This window comes from Microtus ochrogaster, chromosome 6, assembly GCF_000317375.1.
Source record: "Microtus ochrogaster isolate Prairie Vole_2 chromosome 6, MicOch1.0, whole genome shotgun sequence".
Classification (NCBI taxonomy): domain Eukaryota; kingdom Metazoa; phylum Chordata; class Mammalia; order Rodentia; family Cricetidae; genus Microtus; species Microtus ochrogaster.
This window is the reverse complement of record NC_022013.1, coordinates 79,375,369-79,397,491: the sequence shown is the minus strand read 5'-3', so window position 1 is coordinate 79,397,491 and position 22,123 is coordinate 79,375,369. Positions and strand designations below refer to the sequence as shown.

General features: G+C 48.7%; 1 protein-coding gene across 1 annotated transcript in view; it reads right to left on the bottom strand.

Annotated features, from left to right (window-relative positions):
* Lamb3 (laminin subunit beta 3) overlaps nucleotides 1–22,123 on the bottom strand; it is a 40,759-nt gene that overhangs the window by 16,056 nt on the left and 2,580 nt on the right. The window contains exons 3-8 of the mRNA XM_026779990.1: nucleotides 8,312–8,426; nucleotides 7,790–7,863; nucleotides 4,179–4,370; nucleotides 2,722–2,785; nucleotides 2,240–2,433; nucleotides 150–270 (exon numbers count right to left, since the gene is read on the bottom strand). Coding sequence (XP_026635791.1) covers nucleotides 150–270; nucleotides 2,240–2,433; nucleotides 2,722–2,785; nucleotides 4,179–4,370; nucleotides 7,790–7,863; nucleotides 8,312–8,426 — 760 coding nt within the window. The remainder of the gene's footprint in view (nucleotides 1–149; nucleotides 271–2,239; nucleotides 2,434–2,721; nucleotides 2,786–4,178; nucleotides 4,371–7,789; nucleotides 7,864–8,311; nucleotides 8,427–22,123) is intronic.

Sequence of the window (22,123 nt, the reverse complement as noted above, 5' to 3'; positions counted from 1 at the left end):
GGGATTCCCAGATCTACTGCAAACCAGGGATCTAAAGGCAGGGCTGCAGTTATAAGCAACAAAACCAGATGCCCCATGTTGCAGGTGAGAAACAGATAAGTCGGTTCCCATCCCCGCCGCTATCGTCAGGACCCATCCCAGGCTCCTACTTTGGCACTCATGGGCATCCTGGCCCTCTGCAGGTCTCCACGGCCGGTTGTTGTAAAAAGGAGCACAACGCTCACAGTTGGGGCCAGCGGTGTTGTGCTGGCAGACGCAGACATCCTGGACCTGGGGGACGAGTCGGTGATTACCAGCAAGGATTTGTCCAGGAAGGCCCACTCCCTACAAACCAACCTGCCTGCCCCTCAAGACCCTGCCTGGACACACGCCCTTCCCGGACACCACATACAAATGCTTCAGCCTTCTCTCAGTTCTTGTAACACTGTGGGGGCCCGGGTCTTTATGTGAGTACTCATGCTGTATGCCTGCGGGAGGGCAGAGTGAGCATGTGAGTAGTGCATGCCTGTGAGCATGCGTGTGTCGTGCACCTGTGATGTACGGGCCAGGATATGGTGGCAGGTAGTGGACATTGTGCTAATGAGCTGTGGGACTGTAGAGTCTGGTGGGCTCTCGGCAGCTTCACTCTGGCAATCCGTGACTAAGCTGTTTGGCTGGTGAGACACTGCATGGTGAGTTGTTACTAGACTCATTAAGATATAAAAATAGAACCACGATTGTATGTTAATTGCTTCCCCAGCTAAGCCCCACCTCCACAGCCTGGCATTCAGGGACCTGTTCACTCTGAGTTGCCCTTCCCTTTCTGCCTCAGCTGACCCTCTAGCCACTCCCCGTACAAGCTGGCATTTCCAATTGGCCAGTTCTGATGTTTTTCTGCCTGCCGTAATTAATTTCTACGTTCACCAGCCAAGTGGGGTAGAAGGTTTATTCCCCTTTCTCAGGCCTGCCCAGCTCCCTTTAACTCATAAAACACCATGGCTGGTTACACACGTAGTCACCTGGGCAGGTGTTTACAAACACCAGAGCCCTGACCAAGTTCCACCTGAACCTTGACCCTAAGGGCAAGGCTGAGGCATTGGAGCCATCCCGTGAGCTCCTCCAGGCATCCCTGCATTCCTCCCACTAGGCCTCAGGTTCCCCTGACCTCGCTCCTATGCCCAAAGTGCTCCTATTCCTTCTGGGCTTCTCGCAGCCTCCAGCAGGAGTTGCCCCAGAAGCGGGCAGAGCGGAGACTGAGCAGCTCTCTCCATAACCTCCCTCCTCCGTCGCCTGCTGTGACTCCCCCTGCCTTTCCGTCACCAGGCTGAGCACCACACACCCTTAGGTTGGCTGAGAAGCTAACACCCTGGGAAAGGCCAATGAAATGGTGCAGCCTCTCTCTCCTCTTCCCAGAGTCCCCCTGCTCGGACTCACAGTGAACCCCAAGAGCTTGCTAAACTGGATTTTCTCTACCCATCCCTGCTGCACCCATACTGGCTGGTGTCCAGGGTGGACTTTGTTTTCATTCTAAGCACTGACCTCTTACCTGGCCCCACACCTTACTACCAGATGACTAAACCCCAAGGCCAGTGGCTCTCAACCCCACAGGACATTCCAGCAGCTTGGAGCTTCAATCATCAGTCATGAAATCAGAAGTTCTGAGCGCAGAGGTTCAGACAGCTTATTCCGACTCTCAGGTCTTATAATTAATTCATGATGACATTTTCATAGGTACACAGCGACTTCCATGTTATAATAATGCTGTGAGATCCAGGTTGAGAGGCATTGCCTCAGTTTCCCCTGTACCCATAGGTCTACGTGCAGCCGAAGCTGAGACCATCTGCAGGTAGAATGCAGACCTGAAGTATACAATTTGGGTTTCTGAAACAGTGACTTACTAAATACCTATGTCGTTTTGTTTTGTTCTGTCTTTATTGTTTGCTTCTTTGCGGATTTTTAAAAAATAGGATGGTGCACAGCCCAGCTAGCCTCAAACTCAATGATGTAGCTGGAAATGACCTTGAACACCTATTCCTTCAGCTTCTACCTTCTACGTGTGCCGGGCTTACTAGGCATGCTCCACCTCACCCAGCCTCGGCCCCCAACCTATCTCCCTTTCACTCGCTAGAAAAGTGCTCTACCATTGAGCCAGGTCACCAGCAATGTCCACAAAAGCTGAGCAGCTGCCCTGCTTTGTGGGAGGGTCTGCTCTGGTCTGGTCCCACTCCTCCCACTCTGCCATTCCCACCCCGGACATCACCTGCACAGCAGTGGTGGGACCTGTAAGGCCTCCACGATTGGGGGCACAGCGGTCGGCATGTCCGTGACAGAAGCAACTCCCCTGTAGACGTAGTTTTGACACTGCGAAGTAGGCGCTGGGTGGATAGGAGCCCCTCTGCGGCACAGGGGCCAGCTTGGTGAAGTTGACTCTTAGGTTTGTGATGTCCCCTAATTCTGAGAGTGGCACCAGCAAGGATGGAGTGGGGAAGCAAAGGCAGTAAGTTAAAAGTCAGTGGAGTCTCCCTCTCTTTTCTACCTTCCCATGAAAGCACAGACATCCTGGCCATCAGCCTTCCCACACAGCATGCTACACATATTCCTGGAGGATGAGTGAGCAAGCACTATGTCCCAAACACACTGAAGACTTCGGAAGGAGCTCGAAATTTCCATGAGCTGGGTCCCAAGCTGCTCCATGCCCCCACTAACATCCCCGTGGGGGAGAGGAAGAAGAGTTAAACCAACCTTGAATCTTTCTGCTTTGGGATGCAGGGATACCTGACGCCAAATCCATTAGGTTAAGCTGGACCTGCTCAGAGAGAAGGGAGGTCAGAATGGCAGAGGACAGAAGTGTGCACCAAGCTCAGACGCCTTCCATCCCTTCTGTCCTCATTCTCCTTACACCCCCTTCTCATCAGTCTGAGACAGACCGTGACCATGAGGCTGCCACCTGTGCTGGGATAGATGACTGCTGGATCCTAAGGGAGTATCCACAGGTGTGTGTGTGCGCGTGCGTGCAGGTGTGTTGGAAAATACAGGTCTACTTGCTATGTCATCTATTACAAAGAAGGACTTTGATGATCTAACTTTTTATTATTAGCTTTCATTTTTTTCTTTAGTATTAATGTATGATTATCGTGGGAGGAGCACACGAGGTTCCATGGAATGTGGGTTGGAGGTCAGAGGAGAGCTTTGTGGCACTGGTTTTCTCCTTCTACCTTTCCATGGGTTCTGGGGATCATGTCATTAGGCTTGCATGGCAAGCAGTTTAATTGCTAGACCATCTCACCAGCCCTATTGTTTTATATATAATATTATATAATATGTATGATATATATGTATATATATCATATATATTATACTATACACGAGGATGGGTTTTGTTTGGCATTTTCATGCATGCAAGATGGTAAGATTGGTACAGATGTGGATTAAGTGAACACTCAGAGCTGGCCACCCTGACCACCATCGGTTCTAAGTAGGCTTTTGTTTATTCTACAAACCTCTCACTACGTGTGACATCCCGGCATATCCCACCAAGTTTTCATCCTGATGCCTTACAAAAAAGGAAGAAGCCCTGAGTTCTGCTCAGGGCTAAGAACAAGTGGACACCCAGGCTCAGTAGAGATTTAATCAAATAGTGGACGCAAGGAGATCAGTGGCCACATGGGGGCAGCACTCGGCCTGCCTGGGCCCGGAGCTGCTTTTCCAAGGGAAGGGGAGCTATGGCTTCCTCCATGTGGAGGAGTGGGGAATACTTTGGAGAAGAGTATGACCACACAGGAAAGATTCTGAGAAAAACATTCCGGGTGTTTCTAGAGGCAGGTTGTCATTTTCATTGCAGATAACTTCAGAGATCTGAGTTATTCTGGAATCTCCCACCATGGACTAGGTCTGGCATGACAGATCAACCAAAAAATGAATTTTTGTGGTAAATCCTATGAAAGTCAAATTACATGTGTTCTTTGCTTGTTTATGTGTAAAGTAGCCATCCAGAAGTCTTACAAAAAAGTCCCCAGAGGGATGCAGTCATGAGCCCAATAGGAGGAAATTGGAGAAAGTCAGGGCGGATGATGCAATAGAAGCCTCTAGATGTTTCTGGAAGATCCCAGAAAAATGATCTGATCTGGCGTGTTCTCATTTCTTAACTAGGAGACATGGACTTCCTCCCTCCCCTGCTGGTTCAGGTTTTCTAGACCTACCTTTCCCCCAGCTAGATGCCCATTAGGCTTCTGGGGCAGGGGCTGGCACCGAACGTCCTGCCAGTTCTTGGGCTGGCCCCGGTGGACCTGGGGAAAGGTGCTGGCACAGTCTGTAGCTAGGTACTGGTACACCCTCCAGGTCTTGCCAAAGTCAGAAGAGCGCTCGATCAGCATGCCAGCTGGCATGGGGCTCTGGGGAAACATGGAGTAGGGAGGTGGAGTAGGGTTGCGTGACCTGTGGGAGACACAGTTGCAGACAGGGTCTCCTACAGAGAGGAGGGAGAGAGGGTCCAGGAATGGCAAGGACTGTGGAAAAGACAGGGACAAGTCCTTCGTTCCAAGACAGTAATCAGCACCCAACCCCCTTCCCCAACCACCATGAAATGAGAAGCTGTGCTCTGCCACACCCCCTGCTATGATGCTTAGCTTCTCCATACACCCCAAAGCAACAAGACCAAGTAAGCATGAACCGAAACCTCTGAACCCGTGAGCCAAACATCACCTTTCTACTGTCAAGTTCTTCCATCTCGGGGTGTCTGTCACAGTGACAGAAGGCTAACCAACCTGCCTGTAATTCTTAAAATCTAACCTGACCTTGTGTGCAAAGGCTCAATGTTCCTTGCTTGGCCCTCACCCACCACCGTCTCAGGAGCCCATCCTTCCTCAGTCTCCTTCCTGGAACATTTCTCCCTGTGGGTTCCTTCTTGTCTTTTGTTGGAAGTCTAAGTGTTACTTTTTCATGGAGTTTTTTTTTATACCTACCTAACTTGTATTCTCCTGCCCAGCCCATGGCGCTGTCTCCTAGTCTACCATCTGGCTTCCCTTAGAAATAGCAGCACCATTCTAATTATCGACCAGCCAGTTCCCTGCTTTCTAGGCAGGATTTCTCAGCTTCAACAGAGTCCCTATTTGGAGTTGGACAAAGGAACCATCAGGTTGCCCTGTGAATTGCAGGATACTGACCAGCATCCCCGACCTCAGCCTACCTGATGTCATTGCCATACCCACAATTGTGACAACCACAACGTCCCCAGAAATTGTCATATGTCCCTAGGGAAGGGGGAGCACAGACATAGACTAGGTTGAGAAAGAGTGCCCTGAACCACCCTCTCTTCCTTGCCTGCTTGGTGACCAGTTCTTCCCAGCACCTAGTGCACAATGGGCACCGAGTACACGCTGTTGGGCGGGTGGTGACTTACAGCCTTCTCACAACTGCAGAAATTCACCTTCTAGACCCCTCTGGATTCTCTTGTCCCCCTGCCTACTATGGGCTTCCTTGTTCCTCACTCCTCACTTTAACTTTGAAGCTTTGAAAGAGTCTTTCCCTGGAGTGAACATTGCCCTTCACGTGGTTATATGGTAGATTCTCTGACACCACAACCAGGGCTAGCCAAGCTAGATGCCCCTCCTAGGCTCAACAATACCGACACCACTGCCACTCACTCAGTCTTCTCTGGCACATTTAGTGAGAGCAGCTTCGTTGTGACTTCATTTTTACACACCTTTCTGTCCCTATCAACAGATGCCAGTTATACCACACCACCAGTATTTGGTATGTGCATGGCTGAATCTGACACATGCACAGAAGACAGCAGAAAGCATTTAGCAGTGTCTGCGTTAACACTGCCTTTCAGGACTGTCTCCTTGAGGGACTGGGCATCTGTTCAAACACTGCTGGCATGTCTCAAAATACTTCGACCTTTTGTAGGGCAGGGCTCTCAGAGCCAACTTTCTCAGTCAGATAAGAAACCGAGTCCTGTTGTGTTTCGCCCCACACGCCTCTCAACTCTTAAAACACTCGCAGGTTTCCTGTTCCTAGCATCTTATTAGTCAAACTTTATCTTTCCATGCTTGACTGTTTCCATGGAAAGAACGCAGTTAAATCTTCCAGGTGGAGGGACACAGTGACCTGTCACAAATGAATGGAGACAGGAGCGGAGATGTGAGAGGCCATAGTGTTGACAGGACGGGCTTTTTCCCAAGCGAGCTGTGCCGCGGCAAGTCCTTCCTGTGGGCAGACAATTCTTGACCACTAGTTAAACTGATCTCATCTTCAAAACTGTTAAGTAGATCACACTAGGTACTGGGGAGAGGACACAGCTGAGCTTGCTGTGTAAGCTGAGGGCCTGAGGCTCAGATCCCAGCCCAGTTTCTCCTTCCATCGTTTTGGTGGTCGGCTCCACTCCTCTCGAGGCTCCCTGCCATGTTGTCCAGCCTCATCTCAGTCAAGGGAGCAGCCACTGCTGCGGGACAGTGCTCTTGTACACTAGGGAGATTTGTCACTCGTATTGGTTTGATAAAACGCTGGCTGGCCAGCAGCCAAGCAGGAAGTATAGGTAGGGCAACCAGACTTAGGAGAATTCTGGGAAGAGGAAAGGCAGAGACGCAGTTGTCAGCAGGAAGGAGAGGGAAGCGAGATAAGAATGCCTCACTGAGAAATGGTACCAAGCCACGTGGCTAAAACATAGGTACGAATTATGAGTTAATTTCATTTGTAAGAGGTAGTTAGTATTTAGGGCAATAGGCCAACCAGTATATAATTCATATAAGCCTCTGCGTGTTCCTTTGGGACTGAACGGCTCCAGAACCAGGTGGGACAGAAACTTCCCATCTATAAGCTAATGTGAGTTGAAACCTCTGACGCCTCCAGCCAAAATAAAATCCTTTCTCCTCAAACTGGTTCTTGGAGGCTTTTGTCCCAGTCACAAAGTCTGACTAACACAGAGACCTACGTATATTCTACTTATGAGAGACCTCATATAGTCTACTTATTTTTGTGTCTTTATGCATTTGTTCTATGTGCACACATGTGGAGGAGTGTGCACATAGGAGGTCAATGTCTTCCCCAACAGTTCTTCACCTTGCTTTTTGAGACAGGCAGTAGTGTTGAATCTGGAGCTCACTGACTCAACTAAGACTTGCTGGCCAGTTAGCTCCAGGGATCCATCTGCCACTGTGCTGGAATTATAGCTACACACTGTGGGGTGGAAAAGAATAGATCGCTAATGATGCAAACACAAGGGGAGAGGGGAGGGAGAAAACAGACAAAAAGTATGCCCAGGACAGACAGGCCCCAAAGGGTATGCCCCCAGTGCCCTACTTATTCCAACCAGGCTCCAGCTGAAAGTTTCCATCACTTTGAAATCATACCTCAGATCATCAGTCCATCAATGGGTTGATTCAGGGATTACATCATAGGTCTCAGAATCCAGTTACCTCTTGAAGACCAGAGCCACCCACTGGGGACCAAGCCATCAGCATATGAGCTATTTCTGGGCCATTTCATACTAAAATCATTAAAAAGTAGCCAAGTCCAGTAGAAGTGGTGCGTGCCAGAGTAGGGTCTATCTATCAGACAGGTTAAAGATGTTGTCTGCAGAGAGGACCAGGGCCTACAGCTGCAGCATGGCAAAGATGGGGTTTGGACAGGACCCCGCTTCTCCTGGAGGCCAGCTGTCTGTTGTCACCGTGATGTAAAGTCATAGACGGCGTCCCTATTCTGAAAGAGGACCTCTGGCGTATGGTGCCATCATCCCAGCTTAGGGAGACAAAACACTGCTCTCCTCTCAGCCCAAATCCCTCTCCCATCCCCGAGGTCCCCAAGAACAAACCTTAAAATCCATCATGATGTCATGAAGCTGCATTCTCTTGTCTAGGTCCAGCTGCAGAGAGACAGGGTTCACATCTCGAAGGACAAGAAGCATAAATGTTAGACAAGATGCTTTCCTGTATACTCCCAAAGAAAGCCTCGCTAACACCAGCGCTGCACGGTCAGAACACCTCCAGCCTTGACTCTCAGTCACTTCTGGGAAAGGAGGGGACTGGTATGCTCCTGCTTGTGTTATCTATTCAGAGGTGACCTCTGATACTCAGAGGGTCCCAGCCTGTCTGTCACAAACAGATTTGTTCCCAAGGCCCAAGTCCTACAAGCACCCACCCACAGAGACAAGGCAAGATGAAACAGGTGTGGTCCTCCCCCATCACACCTCCCCCTCAGCCTATAGCACCCAACGTACCCCTAAACAAAGCTGGCAGGCTCGGCCTGCCCGCCCCCCAAACCTTCAACTCCACATGCCCCAGCCTGTAGAGCCTCTATTATCATGGGCTCCTGCAAGGAGGTGGCAGGTCCTCACCATTCTGGGACTGCCACCAACGCGTGGGGCCTGAAGACGATGCGACATTCTCCACTCGGTGACTGTTGTAATTGTGAGGGAGCCTGGAGTCGCACTTACAGCATTTCATCTGCCACTGTGGGGGAGGGAGAAGAGAGATCTCTGAGTGGGGGTCCCTGCGGGGAGCCCCGTGGGGCTCTCTCCTAGATCCTGGGATACCAGCCCATGCCTTCATCTGGAATCCTACCCTCAAGGGACCAGCCAATGTCACCAACACGCTAAAATAGGTAAATTTCTTAACCCAGAGCTACTGGTCATCTCTTAGTTTAATTCCTATAGCAATGTATATCTATGTTGAGGTTGGAGAAGGAACACCCAGAAGTGGAAAATAATCTCGGCTCATGTTGTTCCCTTAAAGAGAAATTGCAGAGGTGTGAAATGGCCAGGGAGAAGAAAGGAGGAGAAACCCACGTCGACTTAGCACCTACTGTGTTAGGGAACACTGCTAGCTCCATTATTCCATTTCCCAGACCCGGGATTTTTCTTCAATAAATTAAATGAGGGTTAAGTTAGAATCACCCACGTGTATTTGTTGAGCATGTCGTATGTGCCAGGCATAGTACTGGACTCTACAGGCTAGAGTTATCCCTAAGGAAGCCCATATTTGGTTACCATCTTCCAGTTCCAAGATATCCTGTCCACAGGAGAGAAGCTAGCTCTCTTAGTTTTCTGTTGCCATAATAAAATCTCTGACAAAAGCAACCTACACTCTGCCCTTGTCAGATTTCCTCCGACCATCACTGCTGCCTCTGCTGCTGCCGAGGGTTTCAACCTGTCTGTCACCAAGACCTGTCCCCAGTGTCCAAGTCCTTGCAGACACCCACCCACAGAGACTAAACAGAGTGAAATTAAGGTGGTCCTCCCCAGCACACCATCTTCCCAATCTCAGTGAGCCCTCAATCAATAGAGGAAAACAGTCCACCATACCAGGAAAGTCAAAGGTGCAAGAGCTTGAGCTGGTTGCGTCACACCCACAGTCAAAGAGCAGCACAGGATGAATGCATGCTGCTACTCAGCACATTTCTATAGCCCAGGGTCCCAGCCACACCCACAGGTGACAGGCTCATGGTAATCCCCCAGGGGCAGTCCCAAAACGAAGGACTTATTCTGAAGCCCATCAAGAAGATAACACCATCAAACAAGCCTAGCAAACAACACCCACATCTTCCGTGTTCTGTACCTTTCTGAGTGGGACAAGGGACTTAATGACAGAGTGGCATGGATGGGCTCCAGGTCATGGCAGAGACAACGGAGGAATGAAGGTGATCCCAGAAGTGGTTTATCTCGGAGCCTGCGCCTATCGGCGTGTGTGCGCGCGGCGAGGCCCTGTCCCGCTTCCTCGGGTTCCACATACAAACATCGCTGTCTCTGAGTAACCACAGCCCCAAATCCTGCACAGCCCAGATGGCTAAAGGTTCACTCACAAGCGGAAGCAAGGCTTGGGTGAAATCACTGGTCCCTGCCAGCTCTCCACACACCCCCAGGCCTCTGCTTCCATCAACTGCTTCTCATCCACAGCTTTGTAGCTGCTCAGTCTTGGCTGTGTGCAGGGAAGGCCATATGCTACCTGAGCCAGTGTCATAGGCATGGGGACTCTGCTCAGGTGTAGAGGCCCTGTGACCATGCTGGCCCTGCTCGTGGGCTGTGGACACTCCTTGCCCAACGCTGTGTTCCCTCTGTGCGCATACAACTGATGCAGGGCCTCTGCTATCCTCCCCGCTTCCCAGTTCCTAACCCTAGTCAGAGAAGAAACAGCAAGGTCACCCTTCCTTATCACCTTATCACAACCAAAAATGCCTTAATAAGCTCTAGCAGCTGAACCCCAACTAGGCTGTACCATCACTCACCATCACCATCTCCATCCTGGCCACACCCACCCTCCCCGGCTGGATTTCTCTTACCACAGCATCTCCGCTTGTCACGCCATATCCTTACTACTGGTCTCCGTCAACTGTCAACCTTCCCCTTCGACAGTGCATTCCCCATGAGGACAAAGGCTTGCCTTCCTTCCCTGCAGCCTACCCGTGTAGAGAGAGTGCCTGGACACCGCTGGCTCTAGCTATGCTCTTGCTGCATAAATGAATTGAATGAGCAACGAATGGCAACGCTCAACCTGCGTCAACGCTTCTCAACCGCATGATCGACAGCTGTTTCTCTCCTGGACTCAGCATGCTTGAGAGGCATAGGGAGGATGGAAGGAACCAAGTGGTAACATTAAACAGTGTGCCCATGCTGCCAGCACCTCGGGGGGCTAGGGCAAGAGCGTAGCTCAAACTCAAGTTTGGTGTCAGACTGGGCAACATAAAGAGACTTACCTGCTGAGAAAAAATAAAATTAAGTCATGGCGTTGTGGCCGGGTACCAAGAACTGTATTAGATAATTCAATATCAGAACGTATTTAAGGGGTTGGGGGTGTGATCTGGGTGATAGAACACCTGACTAGTATATACAAAGCTCTGGAATCTCGCCCTAGTATGGTATGAAACTGGGTATGCTGATCCATGCTTGTAACCCCAGGCCTGAGGAGGCGGAGGCAGGAAGGCCAGAGGTTCAACGTCATCCATAGGTGTACAGTGAGCCCAACACTAGCAGCCTTAGTATTTCTCTGTTTTCCCCCAAGGAAGCTGCGGAGTGACAGACCTCACTTGGAGCATACTCAAGTTTATCGTCTCTGTCTCATCCAGAGAGCACCACGCAGGACCCGTGCTGCCCCAGAAACTGACCGTCAGGGGGCCCACAACACAGAGAGCACTGTGGAAAGGATCCAACATCTCCAGTTCACTTGGCTCAGCTGCCATGGAGACCAGAGATGTGCCACCAGCCAAAATGCCTGGGCATCAGTCATCATCTTTTCTGGGCAAGAGAAGGCTAGAGCAGGATGCCTCTCCAGACCCTATTTTGGTGCTTGGCAAGAAACTGTGCCCTTCCCCATGTTCTGCCCAGCCTCATTCTGTCTGCACTTGGCACATGTCCAGAGGAGAGGCAAGACCGGCTGCCTTCTGGCAGATGCTATCACCAGAGCTCTCTACCCCAGACTCTGCTGGGAACTGAGCCCAGCTCTTGCCTGGCTAGGGCAGCATTGAACACAGGCTCTTTCTTTCTTAGCTTAGGACATTGGACAAGGAGCCAGAGCTGGTGGAAATGGTCTTGGTACTCCCAAATGACAGAATATTATGTAATCATTAAAAAGAGTTTAGAGAAACTTTCTAATTGCATGGGGAAGGGCTTACAGTATAAATGTAATAGTATAATTTATGGGGGGAATTAGGCTGAAGCTTGAATATACAATTTAATATCAAATATATTTTTAAGGAAAGGAAGGAAATATGCCAAAATAGTAGGAAAAATATGAAATTGCTGATATTCACCTATTTTGACTTATAAGCATGGTAGCTACATATAGCTCAGCCCAATATCTCTTATAACAGAATATTTAGGTGGCTTTTCCCTGTTAGTTATTTTTTATATGTTTAAACTTTTATATATTGAAAGTCACTTTTAAATGTAGGAAAATAGATAGGATTATGAAACAAAACAAGCTAAAGATGCTCAGTGTCCGTGTGGGCTCACTGCTCCGAGCCGCCCGCAGTCACACAGACAGCATGGGGCCCTCAAGCCATCTCCATCGACTTCCACATGCACAGGCACTGATGCAGACAGGATGGCCTCGTGGCCTCAGGCACTACGTGCTCCGTGCTACACGCCTGGGAACACAGCTGAGGAGGGGATTGGCTTCGCGCTCAAAGGGAGCTAAGCCCCAGCTTCAGACAGGTATTTTAAGTAGCTCTGCTGTCAACTCGCCAGCAGGATGAGGGACCTGAAATAGAACAGCTACAATAGAAGCCCAGCTGAAGATTTGCTGTGCGCTCTCCCGCTGGGCCTGCTTCTTTCTCTATTTGGGGTGTGTGTGTGTGTGTGTGTGTGTGTGTGTGTGTGTGTGTGTGCACATGGGGGCTCTCCTCACAGGTCCTATGTCTCCCTTTCTCCATAGCCAAGGCTGCTCTCGGTGGCTGCTGCCTCTCTCCCTCGGGTCATTTAGCCACCATGCTCCCTGAGCTTTACAAGAAGCATTCTTATCAGTCCAGCCTACCAGGCCTTCAGCCAGTTTGGCTCCTGTTTGCTCTCCAGCTGGAGAGGCTGGGCTTTCTCCTGGAGCCTTCTAGAATCTCAGAAATCTGGCAGAAAGACAGCCCCTTCCAGACAGCTTAAGTGGGGCAGAGGAATAAACAGGAGCCTATGGGGCCTGCATCGGTAGAGAAGGAAGGAGCTTGCATGGGAAGGCTCTAAAGAGCAGGAGGGGAGGACAGGAAAGCAAGTTCTGCCTAGCCATGATGCAGCTCCCTTCAGGACAATCCAGGGAGCTGTCTGTGTCCTTTAAAGCAACACCCAGGGTCAAGGACACTAACCAGGGCCCAAAGGAGAAAACCAGGGACAAAGTAAAACAAAAAGTCCTGCTGTCATTAAGAAAAGCAGCTTCTGAAATTTGCGGCAAATGAATGGATCTAGAAAAAAACATATTGAGTGAGGTGACCTAGACCAAAGACAAATATCACATGTACTCACTCATAAGTGACTTCCAGACGTAAAGCAAAGAAAAAAACCAGCCTACAGTCCACAACCCCAGAGAACCTAGACAACAAAGAGGACCCCAAGAGAGACATACACGGATCTAAATAGGAGGAAGAAAAAGACAAGATCTCCTGAATACATTGAGAACGTGAGGGAATAAACAAAATGGGAGAGGGCAGAAGGGGAGGGGAGAGGAACGCAGGGGGTAGAGAAAATGTATAGCACAATAAAAACAGTTTAAAAATAGAAAAGCAATTTCTACAAAAAAAATGAAAAAAAAAAACAAAAGAAGAAAGAAAAAATACAAGTCTCCATGTCAGCTTCCTCCTTAGAAAAGCACAGGGTGAGTGTGATAACAAGTTGACCCTGTCCTAACATGGGCTGGAACTCACTGGATGGAGCTTGTCGTCCCAAAACCACAGAACCATGGACATCCAGCATGACACGAGAATCAAGAGGGCAAGAAGACACTGACCAGAGGCATGCTGGGAAACCCGGGTCCTAGAAGAGACAGAACTGTGGAAGGCAGAGAAGCCACTCCGGCAGTCCTTCCTCAGCAGGGGGTTCCTCAACTCCCAGGGGTAGCCTCCCTACAACCAGAAAAAGGTCTAGGCCAGCCTGCAGATGCTGGGTGGGAAGAGGCTCCAGAGCTCAGCCATTTCCAGCTTCACCTCCCCTCCTGTTTAGCTCAGACAGCTAAATTGAAAAAGATGATTTCCCAAGGCTGATTATAGAGCCCAGGTTTACCACACACCCCAAAATTACATTACACAGCAGTCTCTCTCCTAAGCACTACACACCCCAAAATTATATTACATGGCAGTCTCTCTCCTGAGCACTACAGGCGTGCCCATGGCTCACCCTTCCAAGACCTCTGAGGCAGGTATACCAAGTTTCACATGGTGGATATCCCCAGCCCACTGGTCAGGAATGCCATGGGGATGAGGAAGGATTCGTGTACCAGGCCTCTGATTCCATACTGGCCTGTGCCACTCAGTCAAGGCATTACAGAGGTCACGTGGCCGCTACACACAGCAAAGACTAAATAGATTTTTCTAGACATTGATCTCCTCTACTCCTCACCCAAAGAGGGCAGAGCCTCTAAAAAAGACTGTTCTCTGGAGCTTGTGGGGCAGGGTCACACATCAAATATCCTTCATGCCAGATATTTACATTGCGATTCATAACAGTAGCAAAATTACAGTTATGAAGTAGCAACGAAAATCATTTTATGTTTGGGGGTCACCACTAACATGCGTGGCTGTATTAAAGGGTCAAAACATTGGGAAGGTTGGGAAACCACTGTTCTAGAACAAAGATACCCCCTAGTCCTGACTGTGGGGAGGCAATTCTACCCACGACAACAGCTTTCTAAGTCCACACCATGACGGCAGAGGACTTAGCTGGCAAAGATGGGCCTGCCAGATATTACTGGAGGCTTCCATGGCATGAGGGGAATTTCCTAGGAATCCCAGATTCATGTTGAAGAATCTAAAGATGGTTAGAACTTCGTGACTGTGGAGAGAGAGGATTCTGAGACAGAACGGTGGTAGGTGATCATCAGTCATCCCCATCTATCTGTGTGTCATGTCAACATCCTTTGACTGTCGGGGAAAACTTACTGAATGTATAATCTTAGTAGACAGTGAGCTTCACCCGCCCAAAAGCTGAGTGTCATCAGACAGCATCTGGGTCCTGCCGCTGAGATCGGCCCTCTTTGCTGTAAGCAGCCCGACTGCTGTTCCCACGGAAGTGTTCTGTAAATACTCTGATCTATAGGTCTAGTTTGTGCCATGCACCCACTTCTACAGTAACCGTGGCTTGGAATGACCTGAATCTGTGTTCCTGGACCATAGGAACTCACATGACCCAGAATAAAATCCCTGTGATTCCCTTGAAGCCAGGGCCGTGTTCAGGAACGGTGTGGTGAGAAGTCAGGCTGTGAACTATGGTTGTGAGGCTGTCAGGTGCATCTTCAGGCCGTTCTCCTCTTCTCTCTTCTTTCAGCTCCACGAGCCCCATTTCCTTGCCCATAACAGCCATGGTCTCACAGCCTTACCTGAGTCTCACTCCCCTCTGACAGTGACCACCCCATTCCTACAACGCTTTTCATCTAACCCATCCCCTCCAAGGTGACACCCCTTACTCTCGCGAGACCTGCTGCGAAATTTCAGCTCCATCTCTGAGATACAAACCTGAGAGTGTTCTGAATGGCTGCCCTTTCCTGAGGGAGACTACGTTGACATAAGGTTGTCTGCAGTGCTCACGCAGAAGAGTAAAACTACAGCTCCATGGCAGCCTGAAACCTTAGGCCTTCTCGAAGCTTCTGGGAACAGGGAAGCCATTGTTTTAGAGAGAGACAAGTTTAATAACCCTAAAGAGAGAGGACGGTATTTGTGGTGTGTGTGTGTGTGTGTGTGTGTGTGTGTGTGTGTGTGTGTTTGTATTGTAGTCTAAATGAGAAATGTCCTCCACAAACTCGTGTATTTAAACCACCCAGCACTCAGTTGCTCCTGTTTGTGAGGTAATGGAAGCTTTAGTAGCTGGCCCCTTGCTGGAGTAAATATGTCACTGGAGGGTGGGCTTTGAGAGTTTATAGGCTTTCCCCATTTCCTGTTCTCACTTTCTACTTCCTGTGTATGGATGAAATATGGTCTCCTTGCTTTCTGCTCCTACTGCTGTGCCTTCCTTGCCATTATGGACTCTTTCCCTCTGGACAGAAGTTAAACCCTTTCTTCCTTGAGTTACTTTTGGTCATAGTATTTTATCATGGTAACAGAAAAGCGGCTAACAATGTGAGTGTACACACACACACACACACATGCACACACATATGCACACACACATGCACACACATATGCATACAACCCACATGCACAACCTCTGCCTACACACTAGCCTTTCAGAAGGTCATAAAATAGATGATTTCCAGGCAAAGAAGGGCAGGGGCTGGTGTGAGCACAGGTGGGCATGTGGGTTCTTGTGGGCTTACATGCTGAGGAAAAAGGGACCAACAACTGGCTGCAGCTCTCTCCTTTGCAAGACATTAAACAGCAGCTGTTCAGTTTACACAGGTAATTAACCCAGGGAATGTGCTGTGCAAGGCTGTCATCAAGACAACAGGATGGTTAAGTTTCCCCCAGAAAGGCGGGAAATCGGGGTAAGCAGAGCATTTGAGAAACGGAGCAGACATGTTGTCAACATCGTTGGGAGCAGAAGCAAGGCTGGAAACATCCAGGAATCACCATGGGCCTTGCAAAGCCTTGTGCATAGACAACCCTGTGCCGTGGTCCCACAACACCACACAGTACCCAGGGGGGTCTCTGAGAAGAGAAATGGAAATCCTGAGAGGAGTCAGACCTTTCCCAAAGTCACAGCTCTACTCTGAGAGCCAGAAGCAAGGCCACAACCCCCAGTCAGAGGTTGGCTGACTGTGGCTTTTCTAGCAGTCTCCTACGACGTTAGAAAGTAGAAAAGGCAGGGGACCAGGATGGTTGGACTTCCATGGTGGGGGTGGGGATTGAGTGACCTGACAAAGAAGATATACTCAGGAAATCTGTGAGCAGAAACAGTCCCCAGGAGACAAGAATGGAGGGAAAGAGAGAAATGGGGAGGAAAGAAAGAGGGAGGCAGAGAGGGAGAGAGTGGGAAAGGGCGGTGGGAGGGAGGGGGAAGTGACTGGAGGGAGCATGACCTCTGCGGGCGCTATATTCATTGTGGACATTCTGCTCGGTGGTCCTCACAACAGTCCCTTAAAATAAGGCTGCCACCGTTCCCTCTCACCTGCGCTCAGAGGTAGTGTAAAGACGTGTCAGCGTGAGATGGCCATGCAGGCCTTGAGACCAAGCGCTATCTATATGATGAGCCTACCCAGAAGACCCCAGGAGCTAAAGAGACGAAGGCATGGAGCAGGCTGGCTAGAACTAGGAACTTCAGTGCAGTCTGTTCTGAGTGTAGCCCCCACACAGGGGCAGACCATTAACGGGTCAAGAAGGCAGCCTGACCCAGAAGGACAAAGTTGGGGGAAGTGCCACCGGACAAAGATAACTATGTCCAATGTCCATTACAAGTGTTGCAACACACAGCTGAAACCCGAAGAAGCCAACACTGGAGGCCCATGGGACTCAGCCAGCCACAGAGGTAGAAGAGGGGAGGAACGTGCAGACAGGCAAAGACTGGCTTGCAAAGGAGTCGTTTCTGGAGGCCAGGAGCTGGGAGGGACATTTTTAGAACTGGATGGAGTCCCAGCAGGCCTGCAACTCTCTCCCACCCACTCCGTCCAGCTGAGGAGGGACGGACAGATGAAGTGAGTCTGAGATGCCTGAGGTCACAAGTCCCTCTAACCTTCCCTCCTGCCACCTCAGCAGGCCACCACTGCCATCCATATATAGACAGAAGAGAAGCCTTGGCTCCAGAGATCTACAGGGAAGGAGGAGAAGAAGCTAACTACCTAGGACCCCTCCCCGCAGAACCACTCAGGGAACAGAGTTTTCTTGCTCCTATCTGGAGTTCAAGCATCCTCATAGCTCATGGGAATGATGAGAGCTGTTTTATAAGGTGCTGTGACAATTAACTGATGTATTTATATAAGATTCTTAGTATGATGCCTTCAATGCATTCCCCAGGGGAGGGCTAGAATGCACCCAACATGGGACTGAGAAGGGGGCTCTGAATATTCAGTGCACAAGTGTGTGCGCATGTGTGTGCGTTCGGGTGTGTGTGTGTGTGTGTGTGTGTGTGTGTGTGTGTGTGTGGTGGCTTCATCATTGAAAACCATAAGGTTTGAGAAGGCCCAGGAGGGAGAAGGAGAAAAGAGAAACGAGGCAGACAGCGGGAGGCACAGGAAGGATGGTGCTGTCTGCACCCAGCTCATTCCCAAGAATGTAGAAGCCAGGAGGGACCCAGCAGACCACTCTGTCCCACACTGGCTCATGGAACAGAGTGAGACAGAGATCTCTCTCAAGGTCATCCTGCAGCTAGCAGACCTGCACCTCTACACTCCCCACAAGGTGTTCCATTCTCCGCTCTCCAAACCCTTCCTGTGTTTATTGCTCCCTTAGAAAAAGGGAAATGAGCCAATGCGTCTTAGCTTTCACAGCAGAAAATAGCTAGTATTTATCCATTCCCAGGATTGCAACAGTCCAGACTTCTCTTTTGCAAGCATCCCCCACTTTGCTCTCAGGAGGCTGCTTAGAAGCAGCAGAGGAGGCCAGTTCCAGTGGGGCAGCTGAAAGAGGCAGAGGCCAGGCCCGGGAGAAGCCAAACACCCAGGCCAAGTGGAAGAGAGGCTCTTCTCAAAGCCCGGGTGGGAGGATATCTTCCACCATGGCGTCCTGATCACTCCCTGCTCCACCTTCTGAGGCAAGTCAGTCCCAGGAAGAGGGCAGAGGTCTGCCTGGAAATCAGGCCTGGGCTTAGAGGCACATGATTTGGGGAGTCTGTGGGTGGGCATTAGAGCTCTCTCTACTGCCTAGAAAGCTTGACCCAGCCCTGCTGTCTGATCCACAGAAGTGGTCTATTACCCACCCTGATCGTGCAAATGCCACATCCATCTTCCCACGGCATCTCCAAAGTCCCCACCCGGTACCTTCTAAGATTAAAATCAGCCACAAGAATGTCAGGACTCGAAGGACAGTGAGCCAAGAGCATTCCAAACACCCTCTTTCAGGTCCTGAGGATGGGGAAGATGTATGCACAGAACCCTTGCTCCTTCATCAGGGTCAAAGACAATTACCCATCTCCCGCCCAGTCTCTTTTCTCCTAAAGGCTGCAGACGCTCCTGGCAAGCCTCTCCCTGTCACTCTCTTGTACAAGCCCATTTTGAAGGAACCAAAGTGACTAAGGACCCTGGGTACTCAGGAGGCTGAGACCAAAGTGTTACATGTTCAAGGCCAGTCTGGACAACTGGGAAAGGCTCAACCTTGTATAAAGAGTTAAAGTAAAACTATGGGTGCTGGCTCCCACTTTTAATCCCAGCACTGGAAAGTCAGAAGCAAGGTGATCTCTGTGAGGTTGAGACCAGCCTGGACTACAGAGCCAGTTCTAGGATAGTCAAAGTTACATAGTGAGACCTTGTCTCAAAAAACAAACACAAAGAGCAAAGGATGCAGCTCAGTAGAAGAGTGTTTGCTTAGCTTGTATGAAGTTTAGTCCTTGACACCACGAAACAAAACAGGCCAGTCAGATAACTGGGAGACAAGGAGACAACTATTTAAACACATGTAAACCCAAGGAGCCAAAAAAAAGGACCCCAACTTGTTGAGGGAAGAGGAAAAAAAATCAAAACCTCCTAAAGGAAAGGTTCAGAGGCATTGTGGGAGAATAGCACAACCCTTTAAAAAGCCAGCTGCTTTAAAACCTTGCAATAAACCTAACCAAAGAAGCAAGAGTTCTGTTTAACAAACACTTTAAACTGACCTCTCATGGTCAAGGACCAGAAGGATCAATGCTGTGAGAGTCACCATCTTACCAAAAACAACCTGCAGATTCAACGCAGTCCCCATCGAAACTCTGATGTCACAAAAATAGAAAAAAATCAACATTAAATTCATATGGAAGTACAAAAGACCTCAGCGACCCAAAGCAGTCCAGAAAGAATAGTGCTGGAGGTACCATGATTCCTGATCCCAAGTTATATTACAGAGCTGCAGTAACAAAAACAGCATGGCATTAGTACAAAAACAGACACATAGATCAATGGAACACAATATGCCCATATAAACCCACACAGATACAGTCACCTGACTTTGGAGAAATCTGTCAAAAAGAGACTGCATCTTTACCAAATGGAGCTGAGAAAACTGGCTGTCCACATGTATGAGAATGAATCTAGACCACCATCTCTCACCCGTAACAAAAATCAACTCCATATGAATCAGACTTTGATGCAAGACCTGGAACTTAAGGCCGGGCGGTGGTGGCGCACGCCTTTAATCCCAGCACTCGGGAGGCAGAGGCAGGCGGATCTCTGTGAGTTCAAGACCAGCCTGGTCTACAAGAGCTAGTTCCAGGACAGGCTCCAAAACCACAGAGAAACCCTGTCTCGAAAAACCACAAAAAAGGGGGGGAAAACACTTGAAAGTGTGGGCACAAGCAAGGACTCTCTGAATAGGGCCCCAGTTGCTAAAGAATTATGACTAACAATGAAGAAATAAAAACTTAAGACATTAAAAGGCTTCTACACAGAAAAGGAAATGGCTATGTGACAAACCAGCCTACAGAGGAGAAAATCATTGCTAGCTACACAGCCAACAGTGGTTAATAACTAGAACATACCACGAACTCAACTAGACAACAAAAATCCAAACAATAATATCAATAAATGGGCTGATAAAATAGACCATTCTCAAAGGTTGGGACATAAATAGCAAATAAACACAAAAAGGTGTTCAGTCTCATTAGCCATCAGAGACATGCAAATCAAAGACACCTTCCAATGACATCTGCCCCGGAGAATGGTGGTCACTAAGAAGACAAACAATATAAGGTGTCTAGCTGGGGTGCTGTCTACTCCATTATATATAACTTCATTAAACTCCTTTTTATATGTATATATTTCAGAAAGCTTCTACAGTTTCCATATGGCTTTTCCAAAGGCACTAGTGTTGGCTCTCACTCCGCAAATTCTCTCCTTTACCCTGCTCCCATCCCCCCTCATTGAATCCTCTTATTCTAGTTTCTTCTTTATCTCCTTATAACATTGTATTCTATTTCTCCTTCCTTGGAAGGATTCTCTCCTCTCCTCTGTCCCTTACTACCTTCCTAATCTCTGTGGATACTCTAAATGAAACACACATGTTGAAAGCTTAAAGCTAGCATCCACATATAAGAGATAACATGTAATGTTCTTTCTGTGTCTTGACTACCTCACTCAGGATGACTGCTTCTAGCTCCATTCATTTTCATTCAGCCTTCATTTTTCTCAACAGGTGAATAATATTTCATTGTATAAATGGACATTTTCATTATCCATTCGTCATTCGATGGAATCTAGGTTGCTTCCAATATGACTCTTATAAATAGAGCAGCAATGAACATGGATAAGTGTCTCTGTAGTAGGATGTAGAGTCCTTTCTATACATCATATGCTACCAAAAAGACCCTCAGTGAAGGAATGAGCTATATGTTTTCGCGTTGTTGGCATCTTAAGGCATCTATAGACTTTCCTTCAAATGTTCCAGGCTACTAACAATGCTACTAGCTGCCCCTCACAACCTGACAGTAAGACCCTATTGCTGAAGATACACATATTCATGCTATCAAACATTGGAGGAATTGAGCCAGTACTCAATTGGGAGCTTCATCTCTACTGATATGCATGGTTCTGGATATACTATACATGTTACCAGAGAAGAAAAATAACAATCTCATCCAGCTACAAATCTTGTGAGTTATTATGAGTGACCTAACTGCAAGATATGCTCATCAATGCAATAGGGCACGTTATTATGAGAGTAACCAACCACTTTGTCATTTGATTTGAGGCTCACTCCATGAGACAGGGCCCATACATGATACCACTAACGTAGCCAAGACCTGAGATCAGATAGGTCATGACCCTTACAAGAAGACTATTATTCTGCTAAAGGAAAGAGCAGTAGAATGACTCCTGATGACATGCAGATCAGTGCATAGCTTCACCCTTACCAGAGAACCTCTTCCTGCAGTAGACGGTAATTAACACGGAGCCCACACGTGAACCATACGCAAAGAGCAAGGGACTTTGGAGCGCTTAGCCCTGCATGAGATCCCTCGACCACACCGTTCCCCTCCGAGCTCGGGAATCTATGCAGAAGAGGAGGCAGAAAGATTCTAAGAGCCAGAGGTGACGAAGAGCTTCAAGGAAATGGCATTTTTCTAGATACAAAAGGCATTTGTGAACTCTCAGAGATTATGACAGTATGCGGAGAACCTGCATACATTCGAGCTAGAGAAAGTTCCAGTGGAGAGAAGGGGAAATGCGCAGAGTCCCACCCTAACTGAGACTCTATTGCAACTGATAGCTGCTAGGAGAGGAAAAAATAGCTTTCTTCAACAATGTGACACTGGGTATATCAACCAAACTGCCGGGCAAATCTTACACTAGGGAGTAACTGGCCAACCTAAATTTAACTCTTTGTTTTTGTAAAATTTTTTGTTCTTTTTTGTTTATGTTTTAGGTTTTTCTAAGGAGATAAAGAATATGAAGTTGGGCAGGTAGGAAAA